General features: G+C 44.0%; 1 protein-coding gene across 1 annotated transcript in view; it reads left to right on the top strand.

The window, feature by feature from the left end:
- Positions 1-22732, top strand: part of SH2D4B (SH2 domain containing 4B) — a 77702-nt gene that overhangs the window by 15022 nt on the left and 39948 nt on the right. Inside the window, exons 2-4 of the mRNA XM_043476165.1 lie at positions 5350-5509; positions 6981-7128; positions 22306-22453. Of these exons, the coding sequence (XP_043332100.1) occupies positions 5350-5509; positions 6981-7128; positions 22306-22453 (456 nt within the window). The remainder of the gene's footprint in view (positions 1-5349; positions 5510-6980; positions 7129-22305; positions 22454-22732) is intronic.

Raw genomic sequence — 22732 nt, 5'->3', positions numbered from 1 at the left:
TCCAATGCAAGGGTCGCTGAATGAACTGAAGCTGATGCTTCTCCAACTGCATTTGCGATTTCCCTTCTTGCTCCCTCTGCTGAAGCCATAGTAACTTCCTATCTGCCCCTTGAGTTTGCCGAGCACATCACCAGCACCTGACTTGAATCCTCCTCCGGCCCCTGTCTCACCTGGAGAAGTTTGATTCCCCTCTGCCCCGTAGGAGTCACATTCCTGGTGACCATTTCCTTCAGGATCCACATGGGAGCTGAGGCTTCCACCCTGCAGACTGCTTCACTTCTGTTTCCTATTGACGTATGTTGGAGGTACTGAGTATATTGAGTATTGAGATACTATGGAGGTATCTCTTGTATTCCTATACATTTGTTCTTGTTATTTTGCTTCTATATTGTGTGTTTGGACAAGAGAGATTTTTTTCTTAAACTTTTTACAAAAATTTTAACTTTTATTATTTTGGCTGTACTACGTGGTTTGTAGGATCTTGGTTCCCGGACGAGGGATTAAATCTGGGCCCTCAGCAGTGAAAGGGCAGAGTCCTAACTATTGGACAGTGAGGGAATGTGTGGAGAAGAAAGCTTTATCTTCACTTGGACATCAAAAAGAAAAGGCTTTAAACCTATAATTTTTCTTTTGAGCTTACTGTTACTTGTACTCATGTTTTTTTTGCTACAACTTTTCCCCTTGATGATGTGTAATTTTAGTTTTGATTTGCCCTAAGATCCATGAGTTCTCTAGGAGTATTTTCTTGATGGCTATTTCCCCTCATTGATTTCTAAATTTTGTGTCATTATTAGAGAATATGACCTATAACATTTTTCTCACAAATTGCAAGATCAGAAGAATAAAAGTATATTCTTAAACTTTAAGAAGTAAAGCTCTGTAGTTGTTAAGTAAAATTTATTGACTATATTATTCAAAAACTTTATATTATTAATTTTTAAAATCTATTTGGCTTGCCAGCTTCTGAAATAAATATTGTAGAACTCTCCACTATGGGTATATATATATTTTCAAATTCTCTTTGAGTTGTTAGGAGTTTTGTTTTATGCAGTTGTCTGCTATGTTGTTTGTTGTATAAAGTTTTATGACTGTTACAGTTTCTTTGTGGGTTGCATCTTTTATTATCACATAATATTCTTTGCCTTGTCTGACATGTTTGTCCTTGAATTTGTTTTGTCTGACAATGGCACTTCTGCTTTCTTTTTGCTTGCCTTTGCACAGCCTATTGCTGACTATTTTTAACCTTTTTCTTTTTTACGTGTGTGTTATATTTAAATAGTACAGAACTGGATTTTACTTTTTTTTTGCTTGGGAGATGCAAGGATTTATTATTCCTTGCAGCCAGTAAGGAGAATACTTGGCCTTTCCCAAAGCAGTGTCTGGATTTTACTTTTTATTTACATCTGACAGTCTCAGATTTTTAATAGAGAAATTAATTCTGTTCCCCTTTTTGTGTTAATGAGTATACTTAGGGTTTAGGGCTTCTGTGTTATTTTTCATTGTTCTCTGTATCAGTTTGGAATGTGGTTGGCCGTAAGTAACAGAATGCACCATTAATAGTTGCCTGATTAAATAAATCTTTCCTATTTGTATTACCACATTTCGTTTAATAATTAAAGAACTTTATTGCTTGGAGTTCCTCATTTTTCCTAAATGATAAGAAGTCTGGAGGTGTACTGCAGTGGATAGATTAGTTTAGCTTCTCAGTCAGATCGTCAAGGCCTCATCTCCTCTCACGTTTCTGCTTACTCATCTCTAGAGTGTGGCTGTCTTCCTCATGGCTGAAAAAGTCCTCCAGCAGCTCCTGACATCACTTCTTCATTCCAACCAAGAAGAATGAGGGGAGGTAAATGAGGAAAGAGTGAAACTATTTCTCCTAAGAAGTGTTCACCTTTTGTTTAGAACACGAAAGCCTTTCACTGGGACTTCTGCCCGCATCTTCTCTGTCAAAAGTGGGGATGACTGGTCACTCCTAGGTCGACTACTTGCCATTGAAAATAATATTATGTGATGGGTTTAGACCAATTTCATTTGTCCTTTGAGGCTGGAGTAGAAACTTGCCTTTCCTGAAACGAAGGGATCTCTTGTTACTTCCCAAACAAATTAGGATTTTTAGCAAGGGAGGCGGCAATGGCACCCCACTCCAGTACTCTTGCTTGGAAAACCCCATGGACGGAGGAGCCTGGTAGGCTGCAGTCTTTGGGGTCTCGAAGAGTCAGACATGACTGAGCGACTTCACTTTCACTTTTCACTTTTATGCATTGGAGAAGGAAATGGCAACCCACTCCAGTGTTCTAGCCTGGAGAATCTCAGGGATGGGATCGCACAGAGTCGAACACGACTGAAGTGACTTAGCAGTAGCAGTAGCAGCAAGGGAGGAAGGTGGCTGGAATGGATGGTGAGGAGGTTACTGATAGTGCCTGCTATGATAGCTACTCATTTTCTGTTGTTTTCTCTTTTCCTTTTAATTATTTTTACAGGATTGACAAACCTATTATCATGTACCTTTGCCCACTTTTAATTTGGAAGTTCTGCAATTCTAGTAGTAGTTGCTTCCTTGCTTCTATGAGTCATAATTAAACTTACATTCCTCTAGCACTGTATTGCTTTTAACATACTAAAAAGATAATAATGCCTTTATATATCAGCCAGGGGAGTTAATGCTGCCGTCTGCAATAGATAAATTCCGAAATTTCAGTGAGTTACCATAACGGAGGTCTAGTTCTGACTACGTCACAGCTTGATGTGGATTGGGTAGCTGTGGCATGGCTCGCCTTCGAACACTGACTCGTGGATCAGGCCTCTTTTTTCTCCACCATCTTGGAGTCGTCAACTTCATGCTGGGTGGATGGGAAAGAGAATGTGGAAAAAGGCACACTGACCAGCTTTAGCCTGAAAGTGGCACAAGTCACTCCCCTGACGTTTCATAGACTAGAATTCAGTCATGTGGCCCCAGGGAATTGAAGGGAACCTGAGAAAAGTGGTCATCTGCTGGGCTTAGGGAGAGGAGGTGGGTGGCTGGACATAGTGTGGTCACTGTCACAAACTGTCATTCTAGTCATCCATGCATTTGTTTTTCTTTGCATAGATACACTCCCTGCCTCCTTAATGGGGGTGCCTGCAAGTCTCACCTGGTCACTGCATCAGCCCAGAGTCCACAGTCCACATATGTACGGCATTAGGCTCGCTAAGGTCCTGATGTGGCTCAAAAGACATGTCATCTTCACACCCTCGAGACATGATACACAGTGGGGGGAACAGGGTCAGAATGTCCACTGTGGAAAAGGCGGGAGTATGAGCCCCACTTAGTCACTAGTCTGTAGCATCATGAAGTCCTCCAGGTCAGACTCTGAGGACCTCCTGCCCTGGCAGTGAAAGGATGACCTTGAATGGACGCTGACTGTACCCTGGAGGCTCCTCCTTATTCATTATTCCCCTTGGCTGCATCCGAAGTGAGTATAGAGAATCTCATCCTCCTTGGACCGTGTAGATATAGCCTTTGAAACCTGCCTCTTGGTCCTCGAGGTTGGGTGCCCAAAAGTTGTTTAAGTCCTTGAGTCCAGACTCAGAGACTTAGTAGGCTTCTGATCTCTTTGCTTCCATGTGCCAGGAGCAACAGCTAAGATTCTTCTCTGGATGTATTTCAAAAATTGCCTGTTTTCCTTTGCCTCTTTACCCCATGCCTCTACTTTTCAACTGAAGGTCATCTACATTTAGGCTCTTTGAAAAATACGTGTGAAAGACTGCACCCTTCGTGTCTTGTTTTAGCCTGGCTTCTCTCCGGAACAGAGACAAGGGTGGGAGACAATTACACAAGGGTTTTATTCAGGAAACACCTGTGAGAGAAAAAGGGCCGGGAGCTGGAGGAGGCTGGGAGAGCCATTGCGCTGTAGTCAGTGCAGGCATGACCTTGAGTGAAGGAGAGGGAAGGGAAGGTTGGGTGGAGGTGTTCCAGGCTGTCCAGGGAAGGTTTGTTACAGTCTCTGAGGAGTTGCCCTTCATAGGAGTCTCATGTCTCCCAGGAACCAGCCTGCCGTGCTCACTCGAAGGCTGAGAGCATGACCTTGGGCTCAACTCTTTCTGTTTTTTAAACACTTAAATTAAAAAAATAATAATAATTAAAAATTTTTTTGTCTGCACCACCCAGCATGTGGGATCTTAGTTCCCCAACCCAGGACTGAACCTGTGCACCCTGCAGTGGAGCCCAACTACTGGTTGCCAGGGAAGTCCGCTGAATTCTTTTTTTTAACTCATTTCTTTCCCTTAACATCTTGCCAAACACAGCGCCTAGCAACTAATGCATACTCCCAGTGCTGTGTTTTCCAACCTCCTCTCTTAGAGGGACAAGTTCAGAAGGTACGACGGTCTCCATTTTAAGTTATAGTGTCTGACAGCTTTACCAGATACTTTGCTCCTGCATCACATGAATCTGCAGCCAGCCAGCCTGCTAAACACCACTGCTAAAGCAGTGACAGTCAGTTGATATTCTTGTTGTAGCCAGTACTCCACTTTGGGGTCGATCTCCATTTTAGTCATGGTTATCAATGGAATCTATTAGAACAGGCAGACTGAAAAATCTCAGTGACTTAATCCAACACAAATTTATTTCTTGCTCAGGTTATGGGCTGATGTGGGTCATGGAGACTCAGGGGCCAGCTGCTTCATCTTGCAACACCACCATCTCCAATTCTCTGCTTCTAGTCAACAGACAGGGGAGATGATAGATAGAGATGAGAGATGAGAGAGAGAGAACACTTAGAAGATCCTTGGCTCCGAAGTGCCTTGGCTTGTATGAAAGTATTAGTTGCTCAGTATTGTCCAGCTCTTCGCAACTCCATGAACTGTAGCCCACCAGGTTCCTTTGTCCATGGAATTCTCCAGGCAAGAATACTAGAGTGGGAAGCCATTCCCTTCTCCAGGGGATCTTTCCTGCTCAGGGATCAAATTCAGGTCTCCTGCATTGCAAGCAGCTTCTTTACCATCTGAGCCACCAGGGAAGCCTTGGCTTGGAAGTGACACAAGTCTTCCTTCAGTGAGTCACCTGATATCTGCTCTGCTGAAGATCTCAGGGTCTCTGGGCTTTGGACACCAGTTCCAGCCCTGAACACTTGTTCCAGCAGGCTGACCTGGCTGCCATATTGCTCCCTAGAGGGAATGGGAGGGGAAGATGGCTGTGGAACTGCACTCGGGTCAATCTCTGTCTGGCATCCTCTTTGCAGATGACAATGTTCTGTAGGGTGGTGTGATGGCTGTGCACCCCTGGTCAGCCTAGGTCATTCCTCACTCATTACAGCTCTGACCTTTTTTGGTTTTTCCTTCCTTCTCTTTCTTCCTCCTGTTGTGAGGCAGCGAGTGACAAGCACATCCAGTGGCTGCTGGGGGCAGATGGCGAGGTCTGGGTCTGGATCATGGGAGAAGGTCCCGGCGACAAGCCCTATGAAGAGATCTCTGAGGAGCTGATTGCAGAGAGAGCGCGGCTGCAGGCGCAGCGGGAAGCTGAGGAACTCTGGTGAGAGGGGCCAGTGGGTGTTGAGGTTGGGGGTGGGTGTTGGTGCCTGAACACGGAGGCTTGGGGTGGGTTCAAATTCAGGATAATAGATTATGGGTGGGAATGAGGAGGTGGCGCTAGGCAGCTGGCAGGCTGTTTGGAGCTGTGCTACATTAGGTGACCAAAGAACTAGTGTTACATCAGGTAGGCCTTGTGGTTCAAGTCCCGGTTCCACTCATTAGTGGGGAGGTGATTTAAGGCCTCAGTTTTCTACATCTATGGTTTGGGTACCACAACACCTTTTTTATATAGTCGGCTTTATTGAGATAATACCTTTGATATTCTTTCGCCTCTTCCCTCACTGAGTTGTCCTTAGGACAGCAGAGCAATTTGAATATCCCTCTTAAAGTCTTCTTGTTCCTCTTTGTGTTACCTCTGTTTTTCACACAAGATGGACACTGAAGCCTCTACTGATACTGGCAGGGTCAGACTTCTTTCATAAACAACATATGACGTATTTTTTGCTAAACTTGGAAGTTTGTATGAGGTCGGTGCCCACATTTTTCCCACAATTTTTAATCACAGTGTTTTTGTTGTTGCTGTTTTTGACTGCACTGGGTCTTCCGTCCTGTATGCAAGCTTTCTCTACTTGCAGCGAGAGGACTTCTCATTGTGGCGCCTTCTCTTGTTGCGGAACGCAGGCTCTAGAGCCCAGGCTGAGTGACGTGTGGGCTTAGTTGTCCCTCGTATGTGGGATCTGTCTGGACCAGGGATTGAACCCCGGTACCCTGCATTGACAGGGAGATTCCCAACCACTGGACCACCGGGAAGCCCAATGACAATGTTCTAATAATAAAATTGTGACATATAGTCATGTTGAGGTTTGACAGAAAACAGCAAAACTCTGTAAAGCAATTATTCTTCAATAAAAAATAATTTAAAAATTGTGACATATAACCAGTATTGAAAACTATAAAGAATTAATTAAAGAACAACTCCATACCCATAACCTCAGATAAGCATGATGAGCATTAGGGCAAAACCTGCTCTGTAGAGTGCTTTATTCACACCTTGGTAAATTGATTACTGTAGATCCCACAGCATTATTCAAGGTAACTGTGTAGTCTCCCATTACATGAGGAACCCAACTTATTGGTCCTGTTGAGGGACACTTGTGCTGTTTGCCATTTTTTTTAATGTTATAAAAATCCTCTAATGTGTATCTCCCTACACCTTTGTAAACTCAAGCAAGAAATGGGATTCTTGAGTTTTTTTTTTTTTTCCTGGCTTCCAGAGCAGTTCTGCTGATTTACACTCCTGTACAGGAGAGAAACTGTTTTTTTCCCCACCTTTGCCAACATTTGTGAACCTCAGATACTTGCCATTCTGATAGACCAAGAATGATTGGGTATGGTTTTTATTTGAAATTCTGTTGGCTTGTGGTCCCTTATTTTCCCATACCTCCTGATACCTGCGGGTGTTCTCTTGAAAGGAGACAGAAGGAGGCAGAGATCACCAAAAAGTTCCGGGATGCTCTGGCCAATGAGAAAGCCCGGATCCTGGCAGAGAAGTGGAAGGTGGAGATGGAGGACCGCAAAGCTGCCAAAGTCCTGGAGGAGCGCATCCATGAGGAATTCAAGGTGGGCCAGTGCCTGGATGTCAGTGTAACCCCCAGGCTGACCTCTGGTTGGACTTGGTCAATGCGTGCTTTATGAGAATAGAAATCAGACATGTCTGAGTAGGAAGGAACTTGACATACCATCTTGGCTAATTCACTTTTCCTTGTACAGATGAGGAAATTGAGGGTCAGATAGGGAAGAGACTGTGTGTAGTGGTGATTGGTTTGGGGACAGAGCCAGGATCAGAACCCAGCCCTCTGCGTCCCAAGCCAAGAGTCCTGAAATGGGGCCTGAGGAGAGCTGAATCTGTGGTCAGACCAGCCTGGGATCCAGTTCCAACTCTACTGCTCACTGCTGTGTGACCTTGGGAAGCTTGCTGAACTTCTCTGAGCTTCTTGTTTGTAATATTCATAATAACAACACTCTCCTTGAGATTTTTGGAGGATTCAAGGAAATGAAAAATGTAAATTTTTCTGCTCAGGATAGGACATTGTTTGTATGTTTGCTCATTCTGAGACTCAGAGTTTGGAGCTGATAAAGGAGCTTTATCCTATAGCAAGAAGCTTAAATTTCCTGAAAAAAAAAAAGCTTAGGTTAAAAAGAAAAAAAAAGCTTAGGTTAATATTTTTTCTTCTGATTCCTATTTTGAGGTTTTTTTTTGTTATGTAGGAATCATATATTTTTGAGGGGGTAGAAAACTCAGAAAATACTATAAACAAAAAGAAGAAAAAACAAGAATCATGCTGAATCTCAGCAGTTGTACATTTTTGTGAATTGTATATTAATGGCATTTGCCCATTTTTGAATTTTTAAAAACTTTCCCCCTATAATGATTAGATAATGGGGACATTGGCCTTTTAATATAATTTCTGTTGTAAATATTTTTTCTCAGTGTTGTTGCTGTTTTCTTAATTTTGGTTATAGTGGTTCATGATGTACAGAAGGTTAAAATTTTTATTAGCCAACTATATGGATCTTGTTCTCTATTATTTGTTTTATGCATAGAAAGACCATCACAAGCTTATAAAAATACTAATCTACATTGCTTTGTATGTCTTTTCAGATTTCATTTCTTTGTACTCAATTTTCCTTCACTTTGCTGTGTGGTATGATATATGGCTCTCACTTTATTTTATTCCAAATGGCTAGCCCATTATGCTAACATCATTTACTATGTAAATCATCCTCTCTCCTCTCATTGGATTTCCTGCCTTGATTCTTACTTCTTACTTACTTTTGGATCCTTTTGTGGATTTTTCTTCTTTGACTGATTATTCCTGAGCCAGATGTAATTGTTTAATTATATGTAACTTTAACATAAATTTTACCATCTATTAAAGTTAGAGTGTATCATTATTCTTCATTTCTAAAATGTCCTTGGCTAATCTCATCCATTTTTTTCCCATTAGAGCTACTTTTGAATTATTTTCTCAGTATCCTTTTCTCCCCTATATCCAAAAAAACCATGTGGTGGTTTTCATTGAATTGCATCAGTACTATTGTTGCATTTGTGGAAGATGAACATTTTTTATAATATTGAATCATTAAATCTTACTCAGGAATGTGGTAAGTTCTTCCTTTTATCCAAAGTTTCTTTTTTTATCTTTGATACAGTTTTTTTTTTTTCAATACCTCTAAATGCACTTGCCACCCAATCCCAAACATTCTCAATGACATATGTTCTTGTGGGCTTCTGTTTTTTGGACTTGGGTTAAATTTATTGTTTTCTTTAGGTACTCTATGTTTCTTTTCTTTTAAATTTTATGTTTAATATTTTTATTGCTATCGTGATTGTGCTCATTACTTTTAAACCTACTGCAACTGCTAGCCACAGATTTACATTGTTACTGGTCTCCTTATTTGACTTTCCCATGAGTTGCACTTTTTTGTAGGAGATTCTTTTGCATTTTTAAGTGAAGGAATATTTACTCTCAAGACACTTCTTTTAAAAAAAATTCAAACTTGGAGAAAAGTGGGAAGAAAAATGATGTGAATACTCACATATTAATATTATCCACCTGCTGCTGCTGCTAAGTCACTTCAGTCATGTCTGACTCTGTGCAACTCCATAGACGTCTGCCCACCAGGCTCCCCCATCCTTGGGATTCTCCAGGCAAGAACACTGGAGTGGGTTGCCATGTCCTTCTTCAGTGCGTGAAAGTGAAAATTGAAAGTGAAGTCGCTCAGTCGTGTCCGACGCTTAGCGACCCCAAGGACCGCAGCCTACCAGGCTCCTCCATCCATGGGATTTTCCAGGCAAGAGTACTGGAATGGGGTGCCATTGCCTTCTCCGATTATCCACCTACATTTACCAATTATTAATATTTTGCCTCGATTTCATGCTCTTTGCTTTTCTTTCTCCATCCACACATGCATACCCACAGGTGCACACACAGTCACATATACATACTTGCACTTTTTTGTTGCTGTCAAACAGTTTGAGAGAAAATTGCGGACACAGTGCTCTCTAACCCAGGAGTTGGCAAACTATTTTCTGTAAAGGAGCAGATAGTCAATATTTTAGACTCTGTGGGTCATGCAGTCTCTGTCACAACTACTCAACTAAGACATCATGGCACAAAAGCAGCCACAGACAACGTGGAAACAAAAGAGTGAGACTGTGGTCCAACAAGGTTTTAAAACAATGCCTGTCATTGGCCTGGGAGCTTCCTCATCAAACCTTAAGTCTTCAGTGTGCATCTCCCACAAAGAAGGACATTTCCTGTCATAGCCACAATAATCATTGTTACATTGATTGAAATTAACGATGTAATTCCATAGTAGTGGCTCAAATTCCATCCACACTGGAGAGATACTTAGTTTGTATTGCTGGATTTTGCATAGGAGCCTGGTGGGCCACGGTCCATAGGGTCGCAAAAGAATCCAACATGACTTAGCAACTAAACAGCAACAATTTAAGTCTACTGGGGAAGAAAACCAGTACTTTTCACATGCCTCCAGCAGTGAGCATCACCTGTTCCAATCCCTGGCCTCCCTCCTCCCCAGAGGTGGGCCGAGTCCCAGATGCTGGGAGGGTAGCTTGGCGGAGCTGGAGTCTTGGGGCTTGGTTCCCAGCAGAGATTCTCTGATGTTCTCCTTGAGGATCTCAGTGATTGAGGGATAGAAATTGTATGCTGGCTCTGTGTTGGGGTTTATGGAGGAATCAGTAAAGCCATGTGGCCAGGCCCCATGTTCACTGAGGAACCCAAATGCAGGCTTTTGTGTTATTTCCAAAGGTTATCGTTATTGTGTGGGTTTTTTTTTTTTTTGTATGTGTTTTTTCTGTGTGAACACATATAAATGTGTTAGTAACTATGTCTGCTTTGAGGAGCCTCAGAAGTGCAAGTAGCATCTTTGAGGCCTTGGAAGGCTCATTAAGGAACATCAGATCAGACACTGGGGCTGGACGTTCCTTGTAAATGAGCTGAGATATTTTCTGTCAGTGCGTCCGTGCTTCGTTGCTAAATCATATCCAACTCTTTGCTACATGCCTGTAGCCCGCCAGGCTCCTCTGTCCATGGAATTCTCCAGGCAAGAATACTGGAGTGGGTTGCCATTTCCTTCTCCAGGGGATCTTCCCCAGCCAGGCATAGAACCCATGTCTACTGCATCTCCTGCCTTGGCAGGCAGATTTGTTACCACTGAGCCACCTGGGAGGCCCCATTTTCTGGCAGAGCTGTCTGTGAATGAACCTCCCTTGTATTCTGACAGGCTCTCCATCACAGGAAGTGGTTATGTGTAGGCTGAAAAAAAGTATCTGAGAAGGTTTCAGTGGTGAATTAAATATGCCTGGTAGCAAATTCTTGGCCTCTCCTCCCTTTGAAAGGAGGGGTCTGGTTCCCCACCGCTGAGCCTCTGTGACCTTGTGGCTAGCCTTGGTCTGTAGGGTGCAGTAGAAATGACTGTGTGTAAATTCCGAGGATGGATAAGAGCAGATTGTGCCCTCTGGCAAGGCTCTCTTTTGGAAGCTGCCTTACAAGAAGCCCTCCTGCCCTAGGCTCCCAGGCTAGCTGCAAAGACACCCAGGCTAGCTAAAGAGAGGCTATATGAAGGAGCACCTAGGCACCACACACATGAGTGAAGCCTTTGTGGTTCTTCCAGTCAATGACCTCAGCCAAGTAATCAACCATGACTGACATAATGTGGAGCTGAAAGGCCACCCAGCCAAGCCCGGCCTGAACTAGTATCTACAGAATCTCAAGCACATAAAACGTTTGTGTTTTAAGCCACTAAATTCTGCTGATAGCTTGTTGTTATAATACTTAGCAATAGAAAACTGCAACAGCTTTGCCAAAGGGATTTACGCATCTGATTAGAGATTGGTTTAGATAATTTTTATTGTGTCTTCCTACATGAAGATGCTAACATAACACGAATCTTGCATGCAGCAATGCACCGATAACATTCATCTAATTTAATGCTTTTTTCCCCTGAGACCAGAAGTGGAGGTTGTTTGGAGGAGGGTAGTGGTGGTAGTAATAAACTCCCTGTTCTCAAAAAGCTTACAAGGTGCCAGGGAAGAGATAATTCTGTGAGCAGCCACTCAGCCCCAACCATGACCGGCGGCACCTTAGAGGGCAGAGGTCCTTCCAGGAACCCTGCACAAATAAAGACAGGAAATGGAAAGGAGATAAGTGGGATGAGAAATGATCTGCTGGAGGAGAGAAAAAAGCACATGATGGGTGGAGACAGACAAAAACCTGGAAAGACCTGTGTGAGGCCCTTGAATGCTATGCTAAGGAGGTGGACTATTTTCTGTGGGCAAAGCAGACCTGCACGTATCCAGAGGGCCATGTTTGGATCATGTTTTACGAGGAAAACTGGTGGTGTGATTCAGGTGATGAACATTTAGGGTGAGGGGGAGCCAATTAGGAGATCTTTGCAATGGTCAAAGTGGGAAATGATGAGGGTCTGGACAGAGTCTTGGACTGTGAAGAGATAAAGGGGACGGACAAAGAAACGTTGGTGGTGAAATCAACAATCAGTCAGATGTTGGTAGGTGGCGCTAGTGGTAAAGAACCTGCCTGCCAATGCAGGAGACCTAAGAGGCATTACCGACTCAATGGACATGTGTTTGAGTAGACTCCCAGAGTTGGTGATGGACAGGGAGGCCTGGCGTGCTGCAGTCCATGGGGTTGCAGAGTCAGACACGACTGAGTGACTGGGAGAGACTTAGGTTTGATCCTGGGGTCGGGAAGATCCTCTGGAGGAGGGCATGGCAACTTACTCCAGTTTTCTTGCCTGGGAAATCCCATGGACAGAGGAGCCTGGCGGGAGGACAGAGGAGCCTACAGTCCATGGAATCACAAAGAGTTGGACATGACTGAAATGACTTAACACATGAAGGAAAGCAGAGAGCAAGGCATCTGAGCCCCAGGTGGAGGGATGGCTATATGGTACCACCCTCTTGCATGGGGAGCTGGGAAGGACGCTCAGGCTTGGAGGAGAGAGAATGTTCTTGGAACGGTCGTGCTGAGGTTGGTGTTTGTTGGTTTTGTTTTTCCATCTAGGACAGAGAAGAGTGGGGAATGGAGGAGAGGAGAGAACCTATATGAGAAACTTGGTGGTGGAGGGAGTTTGCCTGGGGAGCCTGAGTTGAGGATGCCAGCAAATTCTGTGAATTTTCCTGGTCATAGGAAATGCAGAAAATAGGGGGGATAAATCCCAGAACCTTGTGTAGGGTTAAAGAGGGAGTTTCAAAATAGGAGCTACAGATAGCTAGAAACCTGTTTTGTTTTGTTTTGTTTTTTAAACAACATTCTGTTATGGCTGACACTGCTTTGTCACTCAGTCGTGTCTGACTCTTTGCGACCCTATGGACTGTAGCCCACCAGGCTCCTGTGTCCATGGGGATTCTCCGGGCAAGAATACTGGAGTGGGTTGCCATGCCCTCCTCCAGGGGATCTTCCCAGCCCAAGGATTGAACTCAGGTTTCCTGCATTGCAGGCAGATTCTTTACCATCTGAGCCACCAGGGAAGCCCAAGAATACTGGAGTGGGTAGCCTATCCCTTCTCCATGGGAACTTCCTGACCCAGGAATCAAACCGGGGTCTCCTGCATTGCAGACTGATTCTTTACCAGTTGAGTGGCTGGCACTATTTAAATGCAATTTACATGCATACAGAAGTTTTTTTTTTAGTAAAAAGGTCGTGGAGCCTGATAAAATTTGCATTTTTCCCCCTTTTTTTTAAACTCCTCAGACTGTGTTTGGATGCTTCTCTCTCTGCTTCCAACCTCAGAACGTGGGCAGCAGGGCTCCTGCTCTGTCCCTCACCCGCGGGGCCTGTGACCTCCCTTCCCAACCTGTAAGTCTCCTACCTCGTCCTGCCTCCTCCTGGTTTCCCTGATGGGGAACAGACTCGGTACAGCTAAGCTGTCCTTTCATTTTCCCCTGTTTTCTATTCAAAGCCATTCTCTTTTTGTTCTTTCTCCTTTAAGGCTGGAGTTCCTTTTGGCCACCTCACGACATGCTCTGCAACCAGAGACGCTATTCCTGCTTTATTTTCTCTCAAACATTTATAGACTTTCTCTGAATTTCTCTTGGACAAGGCTGGCATCAACAAGACACAGCATGGGGCGGTTTACCCTTTCCTCATCACGGATCATCACAAACCCTCTCTTCATCAATTTGTTGCAGGAAGGGGGACCCTTTCCAGGGCCCGAAACTGGGCTCTTGTCTAACACTCAGAAATGAATTGTCTGAAGAGACACACGTGCTGACAAAGCAAGAGATTTTATTGGGAAGGGCGCCCGGGCGGAGAGCAGTAGGGTAGGGGAACCCAGGAGAACTGCTCTGCCGAGTGGCTCACAGTCTGGGGATTTATGGTGATGGGATTAGTTTCCGTGTGGTCTTTGGCCAATCATTCTAATTCAGTCTTTCCTGGTGGCGCATGCATCGCTCAGCCAGGATGGATGCTAGCGAGAGGGATTCTGGGAGGTGGACGGACACGTGGTGTCTCCTTTTGACCTTTCCCGAACTCTTCCGGTTGGTGGTGGCTTATTAGTTCCGTATTCCTTATCAGGATCTCCTGTCATAAAACAACTCATGCAAATGGTTACTATGGTGCCTGGCCAGGGTGGGCGGTTTCAATCAGTGTGCTTCCTTCCCCTAACAAATTCATTAATTCACTCGCTCTTCTGGTCAGTGTTTATGGAGCAGCTACTATCTACCTGGCCCTGTGCGGGGTACTGGTGATAGAAGAATGAACAACACAGGTCTGGCCCTGTCCTTTGGGAGCACATTGTCCTACAAGACATGATGGTATCATTGGGGCCAGGCCAAAACCAAAAAGGACTATGCCTTCCAGAAAAAGCATGTGTCTTCATGACATTTTCCATTGGGGTGAGACGGACTGGGCATCTGTGGGCTCCTGTGGTGTGCTGTTACTGATGGGTTATCAGGAGAAGGGGGATTGAATCAGCTGGACAGCTCAGAGGGCTTTGGGCTTGCCAGAAAAAGGCAATCGACTCCTGAGGTGGAAGGCGAGTGTTTGCCTATCTGCCTTTTGGCTGTATTGGCCTTCCGCTGCTAAATCAAAGAAAGATGGCCTTTTCTTCAGTGATCACAGATGGGCCAGAGGATTCTGAAAGTAGCAACAGTGAGAGTTTTCAGGGAATTTCAGCTGTAAAGGTTGAGTATTTTTGCAAAACCAGGGTGAGGATGATGCAATACTCTTTATTTGTGGTGGAAAATGTCTTCTTTTGTCAGCTCATCTCTGTGAAGAGCTTACCTTTGCCACAGTAAGTGACCGGTCATGTTCCTTTGAGGTGGAGGTTGATGCAGGTTTCTGGCTCTCTTTGAAAAGTATTTCTTTGTTTCTTTCTTTACTTATTTGATCTTTAGTTATGGCATGGGAACTGTTAGTTGTGGCATGTGAGACCTAATTCTCTGACCAAGGATGAAACCCAGTCCCCCTGCTTGGGAGCACAGTCTTAGCCACTGGACCACCAGGGAATTCCGAGGTTTCTGGTGTTGTCCCATTCTCAGGAGAAAAGAATTGAGTGAACTGTGGAAATGCCACCCATCTGTCTATCTGTCTATTTATTTACTTACTGGTAGTAAATTTTCTTCCATCTTTATTGAGGTGTGATTGACAAATCAAAATTGTATGAGTTTAAGGTGTACAATGTGACATTTTGATATGCATATACATTATGAAATGGTGACACAATCAAGCTGATTAACATATCCATCACCTCACCTACTTTTTTTTTCTGTGATGAGAGCACTAGTTTGCTCAAACCCGTGTCCATTAAATACAGTATTCATTTATAGTCCTCCTGCTGTACATTAAAGCTCCAGAATTTTTTCATTCTATATAACTAACTGAAGCTTTGTGCCTTTTTGCCACACAGCTAAAGTATCTATAGATAGATTTTTAAAAATAGTATATGTGTATATACAGAAAAATATTATTCAGTCTTAAAACTGAAGGAAATCCTGACATTTGTGACAATACAGATGAGCTTGGAGAATATTATGTTAAGTGAAATAAGCTAGACACAGAAGGCCAAATGCTGCATGATCTTACTTAAATGTAAGTAAGTTATTCCACTTAAATGTGGAGTCTAACAAAGCTGGACTTGTAGAAGCAGAGAGTAGAATAAAAGTTGTGGAGTTGGGGTAGGAGTGGGTGGGGAGGGAAGTGGGCGCTGCCATTTACCATGCTGCTTCCTATTGGCCGCAGCTGGTTGAAGTAGGAACACTGTATTTAATTTTAGATGGTTGGTCAAATGCCATTTATCTATATTTTGGGTCAAATGCCATTTATCTATGGTATACCAGTCATAACCCTTTTCTGGGGGTACTAAGTCTCCTTGTTATGGGCCAAATTGTGTCCAGTTAAAATACATATGTTGAAGTCCCAACCCTAGGGTCTCAGGATGTAACTGTATTTGAACCTAAAGGTCTTTATAGAGGAAATTAAGTTAAAATGAGGTTTTTAGGGCAGGCCCTGAATCAATGGCTTCCAAGGTGGCTCAGATGGTAAAGAATCTGCCTGCCACGCAGGAGACCTGGGTTCGATCCCTGGGTTGGGAAGATCTGAAGAAGGGAATGACAACCCTCTCTAGTATTCTTGCTTTGAGAATTCCATGGACTGAGGAGCCTGGCGGGCTATAGTCCAAGCTAAATCCATATGATTGTTACCCTTAAAAGAAGAGGAAATTTGGACAGAGACATGCATGAACACAGAGGAAAGACCATGTGTGAGGACACAGGGAGAAGATGGCTGTTTATAAGCCAAGGAGAGAGGGCTCAGAAAGAAATCAACCCTGCTGACACTTTGGTCTTGGACTTCTGGCCTCCAGAACTGCAAGACAATAAATATCTGTTGTTTAAGCCTACCTGCCCCCGTCTATGGTGCTTTGTTATGGCAGCTGGGAAAGCTAGTATCCTCACAAGGAAGTAGGACTGGGGGGTTGAAAGCACTCTGACTCTGACATGCGTCAACTGTCTGTAATTTCCCTGAGATCACTGCTGTTTGGAAGACTTCTGTGGGTGAATGATAGATCTATAGTTCCTGATGGAAGCTGTCTTGGTTAGTGCCCTGTGTATTGAGCAATGTGGTTACCACAATCCGATTAAGGATTCCTGGGGGAGGAATGGGAAACCCACTTTGTAAACTGTGAAGTGCCGTGCTAGTGTGACGCTTCATTTTTATGCTGCTGAGATACTAGTGACTGATGAAAGTGAAATACAACTTTGGGGTAAAATTCAATTTTTTCTGCTTTGGAGGCAGACAGACTTTGGTTCCAGTTTTGCATCCGTCATTAACTCTCTGCTCTAGTATTTTGCATCTTAAAACCAACCAACTCATCTTCCCTTTTCTAGCTTAACCCCACAGCCCTCTCTGGCTGCTGCTTCCTATCTCTGCTCATTTTTAAAAGGAAATGTCTTGAAAGGGGTTGTCTGTGGTTATTTCCTCTCCCTCCCAATGCTGCCTGGATGGCTGCCCATCCGCTCCACCAGGGCTGCTGTTGACAAGATCTCACATCACGTGGTCCTGAGACCACGTTCTGCGGTCCCTTGGTGCTTCTCTGTCATCCTTGTGTCTCAGTAGCCTGCAGCTCTGCTTACCACCCCTTTTTTCTCTCAGCTTCCCCCACAGACATAGCCCACTCTGGGTTTTTATCTTACCCCTTGGTCTGCCCTCTCAGTCTCATTTTCTGGCTCCAACTCTTTCTCTCAACTTATAAGTGGCTCAGTGCCCCAAGGCATTCTGGCTGTTTTCTCTGATCTGCTTTCTTTCTCTCATTGATAACATCAAGTCCGTGGCTGAGAAACATCACCCCCATGCAGAGGGCCTCTCAGTCAACCTCTGCAGCCTGAGCTTAAGTCCCTGGGACCCTTAAGTCCCAGGCTTATGCATCCCACTACCCATAGCAGGTCTCTTGGATGTCAGATGGCATCTCAAACTCATTAAAGATAGAATTTTGGCTTGTTTTCCTTCCAGCTGTAGTGGATAATTCCCTACTCAAACATGCCAAACCCATTTCCAATGCTGGGGCCATTGCACCTGTGGTTCTCTCTCTAGAAATTTCTTCTCCCTGAGATTCACTCATCAGCCTTATTATTTAGGTCTCAGATCAGCCCCTTCTGAGAGGATTTCTGGTCATGCTGTCTAAAGTAGCTGCCTAGACTTGATCACTTAGCCTGTTTTAATTCTCTGTATACTTTATTATATAATATGATATATTGTATAGTGTATTCTATAAATATTATATGTAATATGATATATAACATAGTATAATGTATATAATATAATACTTCTGATATTCTGATATATTTTTTATTTTACCTGATGAGTGTTTTTCTGTCATTGGAAGGCAAGCTCTGAGAGAGTGGGGCTAAGTGCCTTTTTCATGGCTATATCCCCAGTGCCTGGAGCAGGCAGAGTCTCCTAGGTGCTCAGTAAGGATTTGGCGAATGACTGGAGAAGCCACTTAACATCTTTATCCCTTAATTCCTAACTCCTAGAGAGTGGGTCATTAGGAATTTGCCTTTTTTTAGAATTTAAAAAAGTGATAGTTGAATTGGAGAAAAATTCTCAATCTGTGTCATTTCAGAAGTGACAAAATCCTTGTTTTTTCTTTTTTAAACGAGGGGCTCAAAACTCACAGTTCCCGTCTTCTTTGTTTTTTCTGCCTGATCCATTAAACTATCAGCGGACTGAAAAAATTATAAGCCACAAGAACAGAAAATGAGAGGAGGGAAGAGCAGATGAAAATAATGCCCAAAGAAATTTGGTTTCTGGAAGACAGAGGGAGAGTGATGGGAGGTTAGCGGGGCACCTGCAGGAAGGGAGCTGGTGGTCCTGAATCAGCTCAGCCCAGAGACCCCACAGGCTCGAGAATCGGGGGCAGCGGGTACAGTGAAGGATGGTGCCGAGGGTGAGGGACTGGTGGCACAGTTCTGCGTGGAGTGGCTGGACCCTCAGTTCCCTGTTTTCACCTGTTTCTTCAGGCTACTTCATCCCTCCCTCTGACCAGGAGTTGAAAGGACAACACTGGGGCTCAGCGTATCAGGACAAGTGGAGAGAACAGGTGGGGGCAGGTAGGAATCAGGGGGAAAAGCAAAGGTTTGAACTCTGACCCATGGAACCTACTGTCAGGGTTGCCTGTAGAGTATACAGAACTGGTAATTTTTTTTTTTTTTTTGGTGGTGTTTTTGTCTATAGCAAGTTAATAATTTGAACTACATAAACTCAGCCTATTAACTCTATTTCAGTGGCCCAATCTCAGGCAATCCTATGATAAAAATATTCTGTTGCCCAGGAACATTCATCTGCTTGCTGGGCTACCCTTCTGGAACCAGGGTCTAGCCACAGGACCTGGGAATGACTCCATAGTTATGAATCCTGGAGCTCCATAGGGCACTTGGTTAACGCTTTGCATGGAGGAGAGGGTCAGAGAGTACCCTGAAGGGCTAAATGGGACCTGATCTGGGTTTGGGGCATCTTACCTGAACCTACTGTTGCCCCTGCCTGTCCTGGGGTACTATTTCTGGACAGTCCTGAGAAACTTGCAGGGACAATTTGCAAAAAGGTACCTCAAAGCATTGGTTTCTCATGAATCATGGGGCTCAGGCTAGGGGTCCTGCTTGTAGTCTGCCTCCTGTGCAAACTCCTGGGATGTTGGTGGTCAGACACCACCCAGGTGGACACAGATGTCAAATAATTTCAGAGAAAGAACCTCCAGGTATTTCTACCTGAGGGTCCTCAGTGAAGTGGCTGATCCCTCATCCAGTTTTCCTAGAGTGAAACCCAAGGAAACCCCGACTACACACTCCGAGTCTCTGTTTCAGATATACTTTTTTTGTTTTTAATTTGGCTGCCTTGGGTCTTTAGTTATGACACATGGTGGTGTGCAGGCTCAGTAGTTGTGGTGTGTGGGCTTAGTTGCTGCAAGGCATGTGGGATCTTAGTTCCCCAACCAGGAATCAAACATGTGTCCCCTGGATTGCAAGGAGGATTCTTAACCACTGGACCACCAGGGAAGTCCCTCAGAAATACACTTACTTTCCTCTTTGAATTGTGAGCAGTCAGGGAACATCAGACATCAGAAGAAAACCTCTGACACAAATGATAGGTACCAAATAAAACAAACTTTAAAGAAAAGGACAAAACAAAACAAACAAAAACAGAAGAAATAGAGCTACATCAGAACATGAGGGAGAAAAATCTCTAAAATCCTCAGAGATGAGCTTTGGCATTTATGAAACAAGTACAGAATGCCACAAAGCAAAAAGGAACCAGCAAAGAATAAAAGAGGGCTTGGGGATTGTAAATGTACTAGCTGAAATAAAAAGTTCAGTGGAAGGTTTGGGGGATAAAGTCAGTGAAATCAACCAGGAAGTAGAACAAAAAGGCAAGAGGCAGGAAATAAGAGAGAAAGGATAAGGCACTTAGAGGGTCAAATCAAGAAGTCCAGCAGTTGACACACAGGAGTTCTAGAAAGAATAAAGCCAAATGAGAGGAGAGAAATTATCAGAAAAATCCTAAGCAGAGATGTAGTAGACTAGAAGGACCTGAAACTCCAATCAAAAGCACCGTGAGTGCCTAGTAATCAATGAAAGAAACTCCACACCAAGGCACATCTATTAAAAAGGTTCAGAATTCAGAGATAAAGAGAAAAGTAGTGCCTAATGCAGAATGAGAATCCGAGTGGCAGTACTGGATGCTAGAAGATAAGGAAGTGAAGTCCTCCAAGTTCTGCAGGAAAATGATTTTAATCAAATTCTATGCTTAGCTAGACTAGCAGTTACATGCGAGGGTAACATTTAGATATTTTCAGACATGACTCTATATGGATATATAAATAATATACATATGATACAAAATATGTATATAGATCTAGCTATATATATGTTGCTATTGTTTAGTTGCTAAATTGTGTCTGACTCTGTGACCCTCTGGACTGTAGCCCACCGGGCTACTCTGTCCATAGGATTTTCCCAAGCAAGAATAACTGGAGGGGGTTGCCATTTCCTACTCCAGGGGATCTTCCCAACTCAGGGATCCAATGTGCATCTCCTGTGTTGGCAGGCAGATTCTTTACCACTGAGCCACCAGGGGAACCCCTGATGGCTTTACAGTGAACTATATTTATTTAAAAAATTTTATTTATTTATGGTTGCACTGGGTCTTCATTACTGTGCCTGGGTTTTCTCTGGTTGCAGTGAGTAGGGGCTACGCTTTGTCCTGGTGTGCAGGCTTCTCATTGCGGTGGCTTCTCTTGTTGCAGAGCCCAGGTGTTAAAGCTTGGGCTCAGTAGTTGTGGCATGTGAGCACAGTTGTTCTGGGGCATGTGGGATCCTCCTGGACCAGGGATCGAACCTGTGTCCCCATATTGGCAGGCAGATTCTTAACCACTGGACCACCAGGGAAGTCCTGTGAACTATATTTAGTTATGTACCAATCTTTGATATAATTATGAATTGTGACGTAAATCTATTGTGAGGGTGATGAGAAGAAAAATATGGGTTTACCACCAGTGTGGGAAATGTAAGTGTTAAATATTCATGTACCATAAAAAAGAGGTAGTAGTTAATATCTAGAATCAATGAATCAATAATTAGCAGCATTATTCAGACATGGATATAACCACATAAAAGAAACCTAAAATACTTGAGAATGGTGACCTCTAGGCACTAGATGAGAGTGGGGTAGATTGGGTAAAGTGGTTTAGAGAATTAATTTTTTTTAATAACAAGCCTGCTGGCATATAATGCATGATTGACGTGTGTTCATGTTGCTTTGATTAAACAAAGGTAAAGGATTATACACACAGCCTTTTTGGAGCTTGAAAGCAGGACAATATTTGGAGATTTGGGGCCCCTGAAACTGTTTTCTTTTTGAAATATCTTCTCTGGAAATAAGGTTAAGATATAATCATATCCTCTACTCTTCCCCAGTAGGATAGTGGACACCTTCAGACCTGGAGGACTCATCTATTGGTGTCATATCTTTTTGGTCTTTTATGCAATTCATGAGGTTCTCACAGCAAGTATACTGGGGCTGGTTTGCCATGCCCGCTTCTAGTGGATTAAGTTTTGCCAGAACTCTCTGCTGTGACCTGTCTGTCTTAGGTGGCCCTGCATGGCATGGCTTCACTGAGTTACGCAAGCCCCTTTGCCACGACAAGGTGGTTGATGCGAACAGACGACTCATTGGAAAATTCCCCGATGCTGGGAAAGATTGAGGGCAGAAGGAGAAGAGGGTGTCAAGGGATGAGATGGCTGGCTGGCATGACTGATGCAATGAACATGAACTTAGGCAAACTCTGGGAGATGGTGAGGGACAGGGAGGCCAGGTGTGCTGCTGTCCATGGGTTTGCAAAGGACTGGACACAACTGGGAGACTGAACAACAATAATCATATCCTGCTTAACTTGCCTCCAAGAAGACCAGGCTCCCCTCCTCATGCCCACTTCCCTCTTCCCCCAGAATGGAAGTGTGACCAAGGGTGACCCAGAGTTCTCTTATTATGGCAGAAAGCTTCACATATTTGGTTCACATACTTCAAGTCATTTGCTCTTTACCATGGCCTGATTAGATATAACTGTTACCACTTCACGTGTGTGGAGACTGAGTCTGGAGTGGCCTCCTCTGGCCACCTTTACACGTGACAACTCAGCCCTGCCCTGCCTGTGACCTGTTACTATCACCTAATGTCATTCTGTCCCCATGATGTTTTTTAGAGGAAAGAGGAAGAGGAGAGGAAGCGAGGAGAAGAGCAGATTCGCCTCCAGGAAGAGCAGAGGGCGAAGGAACTCTACTGGACCCTGAAGCAGGCCCAGCTGCAAAGCCACCCCAGCGAGAAGGAGGAACGTGAGTGGGAAGAACAGTGTGAGTAGCACTTATTTTTTTTAAAAAATTAATTCAGTTCAGTCCAGTTCAGTCACTCAGTCAGGTCCAACTCTGTGACTCCATGGACTGCAGCATGCCAGACCTCCCTGTCCATCACCAACTCCCGGAGTTTACCCAAACTCATGTCCAATGAGTCGGTGATGCCATCCAACCATCTCATCCTCTGTCATCCCCTTCTCCTCCTGCCTTCAATCTTTCCCAGCATCAGGGTCTTTTCAAATGAGTCAGCTCTTTGCATCATGTGGCCAAAGTATTGGA

This window comes from Cervus canadensis, chromosome 8, assembly GCF_019320065.1.
Source record: "Cervus canadensis isolate Bull #8, Minnesota chromosome 8, ASM1932006v1, whole genome shotgun sequence".
In the NCBI taxonomy this organism is placed as follows: Eukaryota; Metazoa; Chordata; class Mammalia; order Artiodactyla; family Cervidae; genus Cervus; species Cervus canadensis.
The sequence above is the reverse complement of the archived record's forward strand: the minus strand, read 5'-3'. Positions and strand labels throughout refer to the sequence as shown.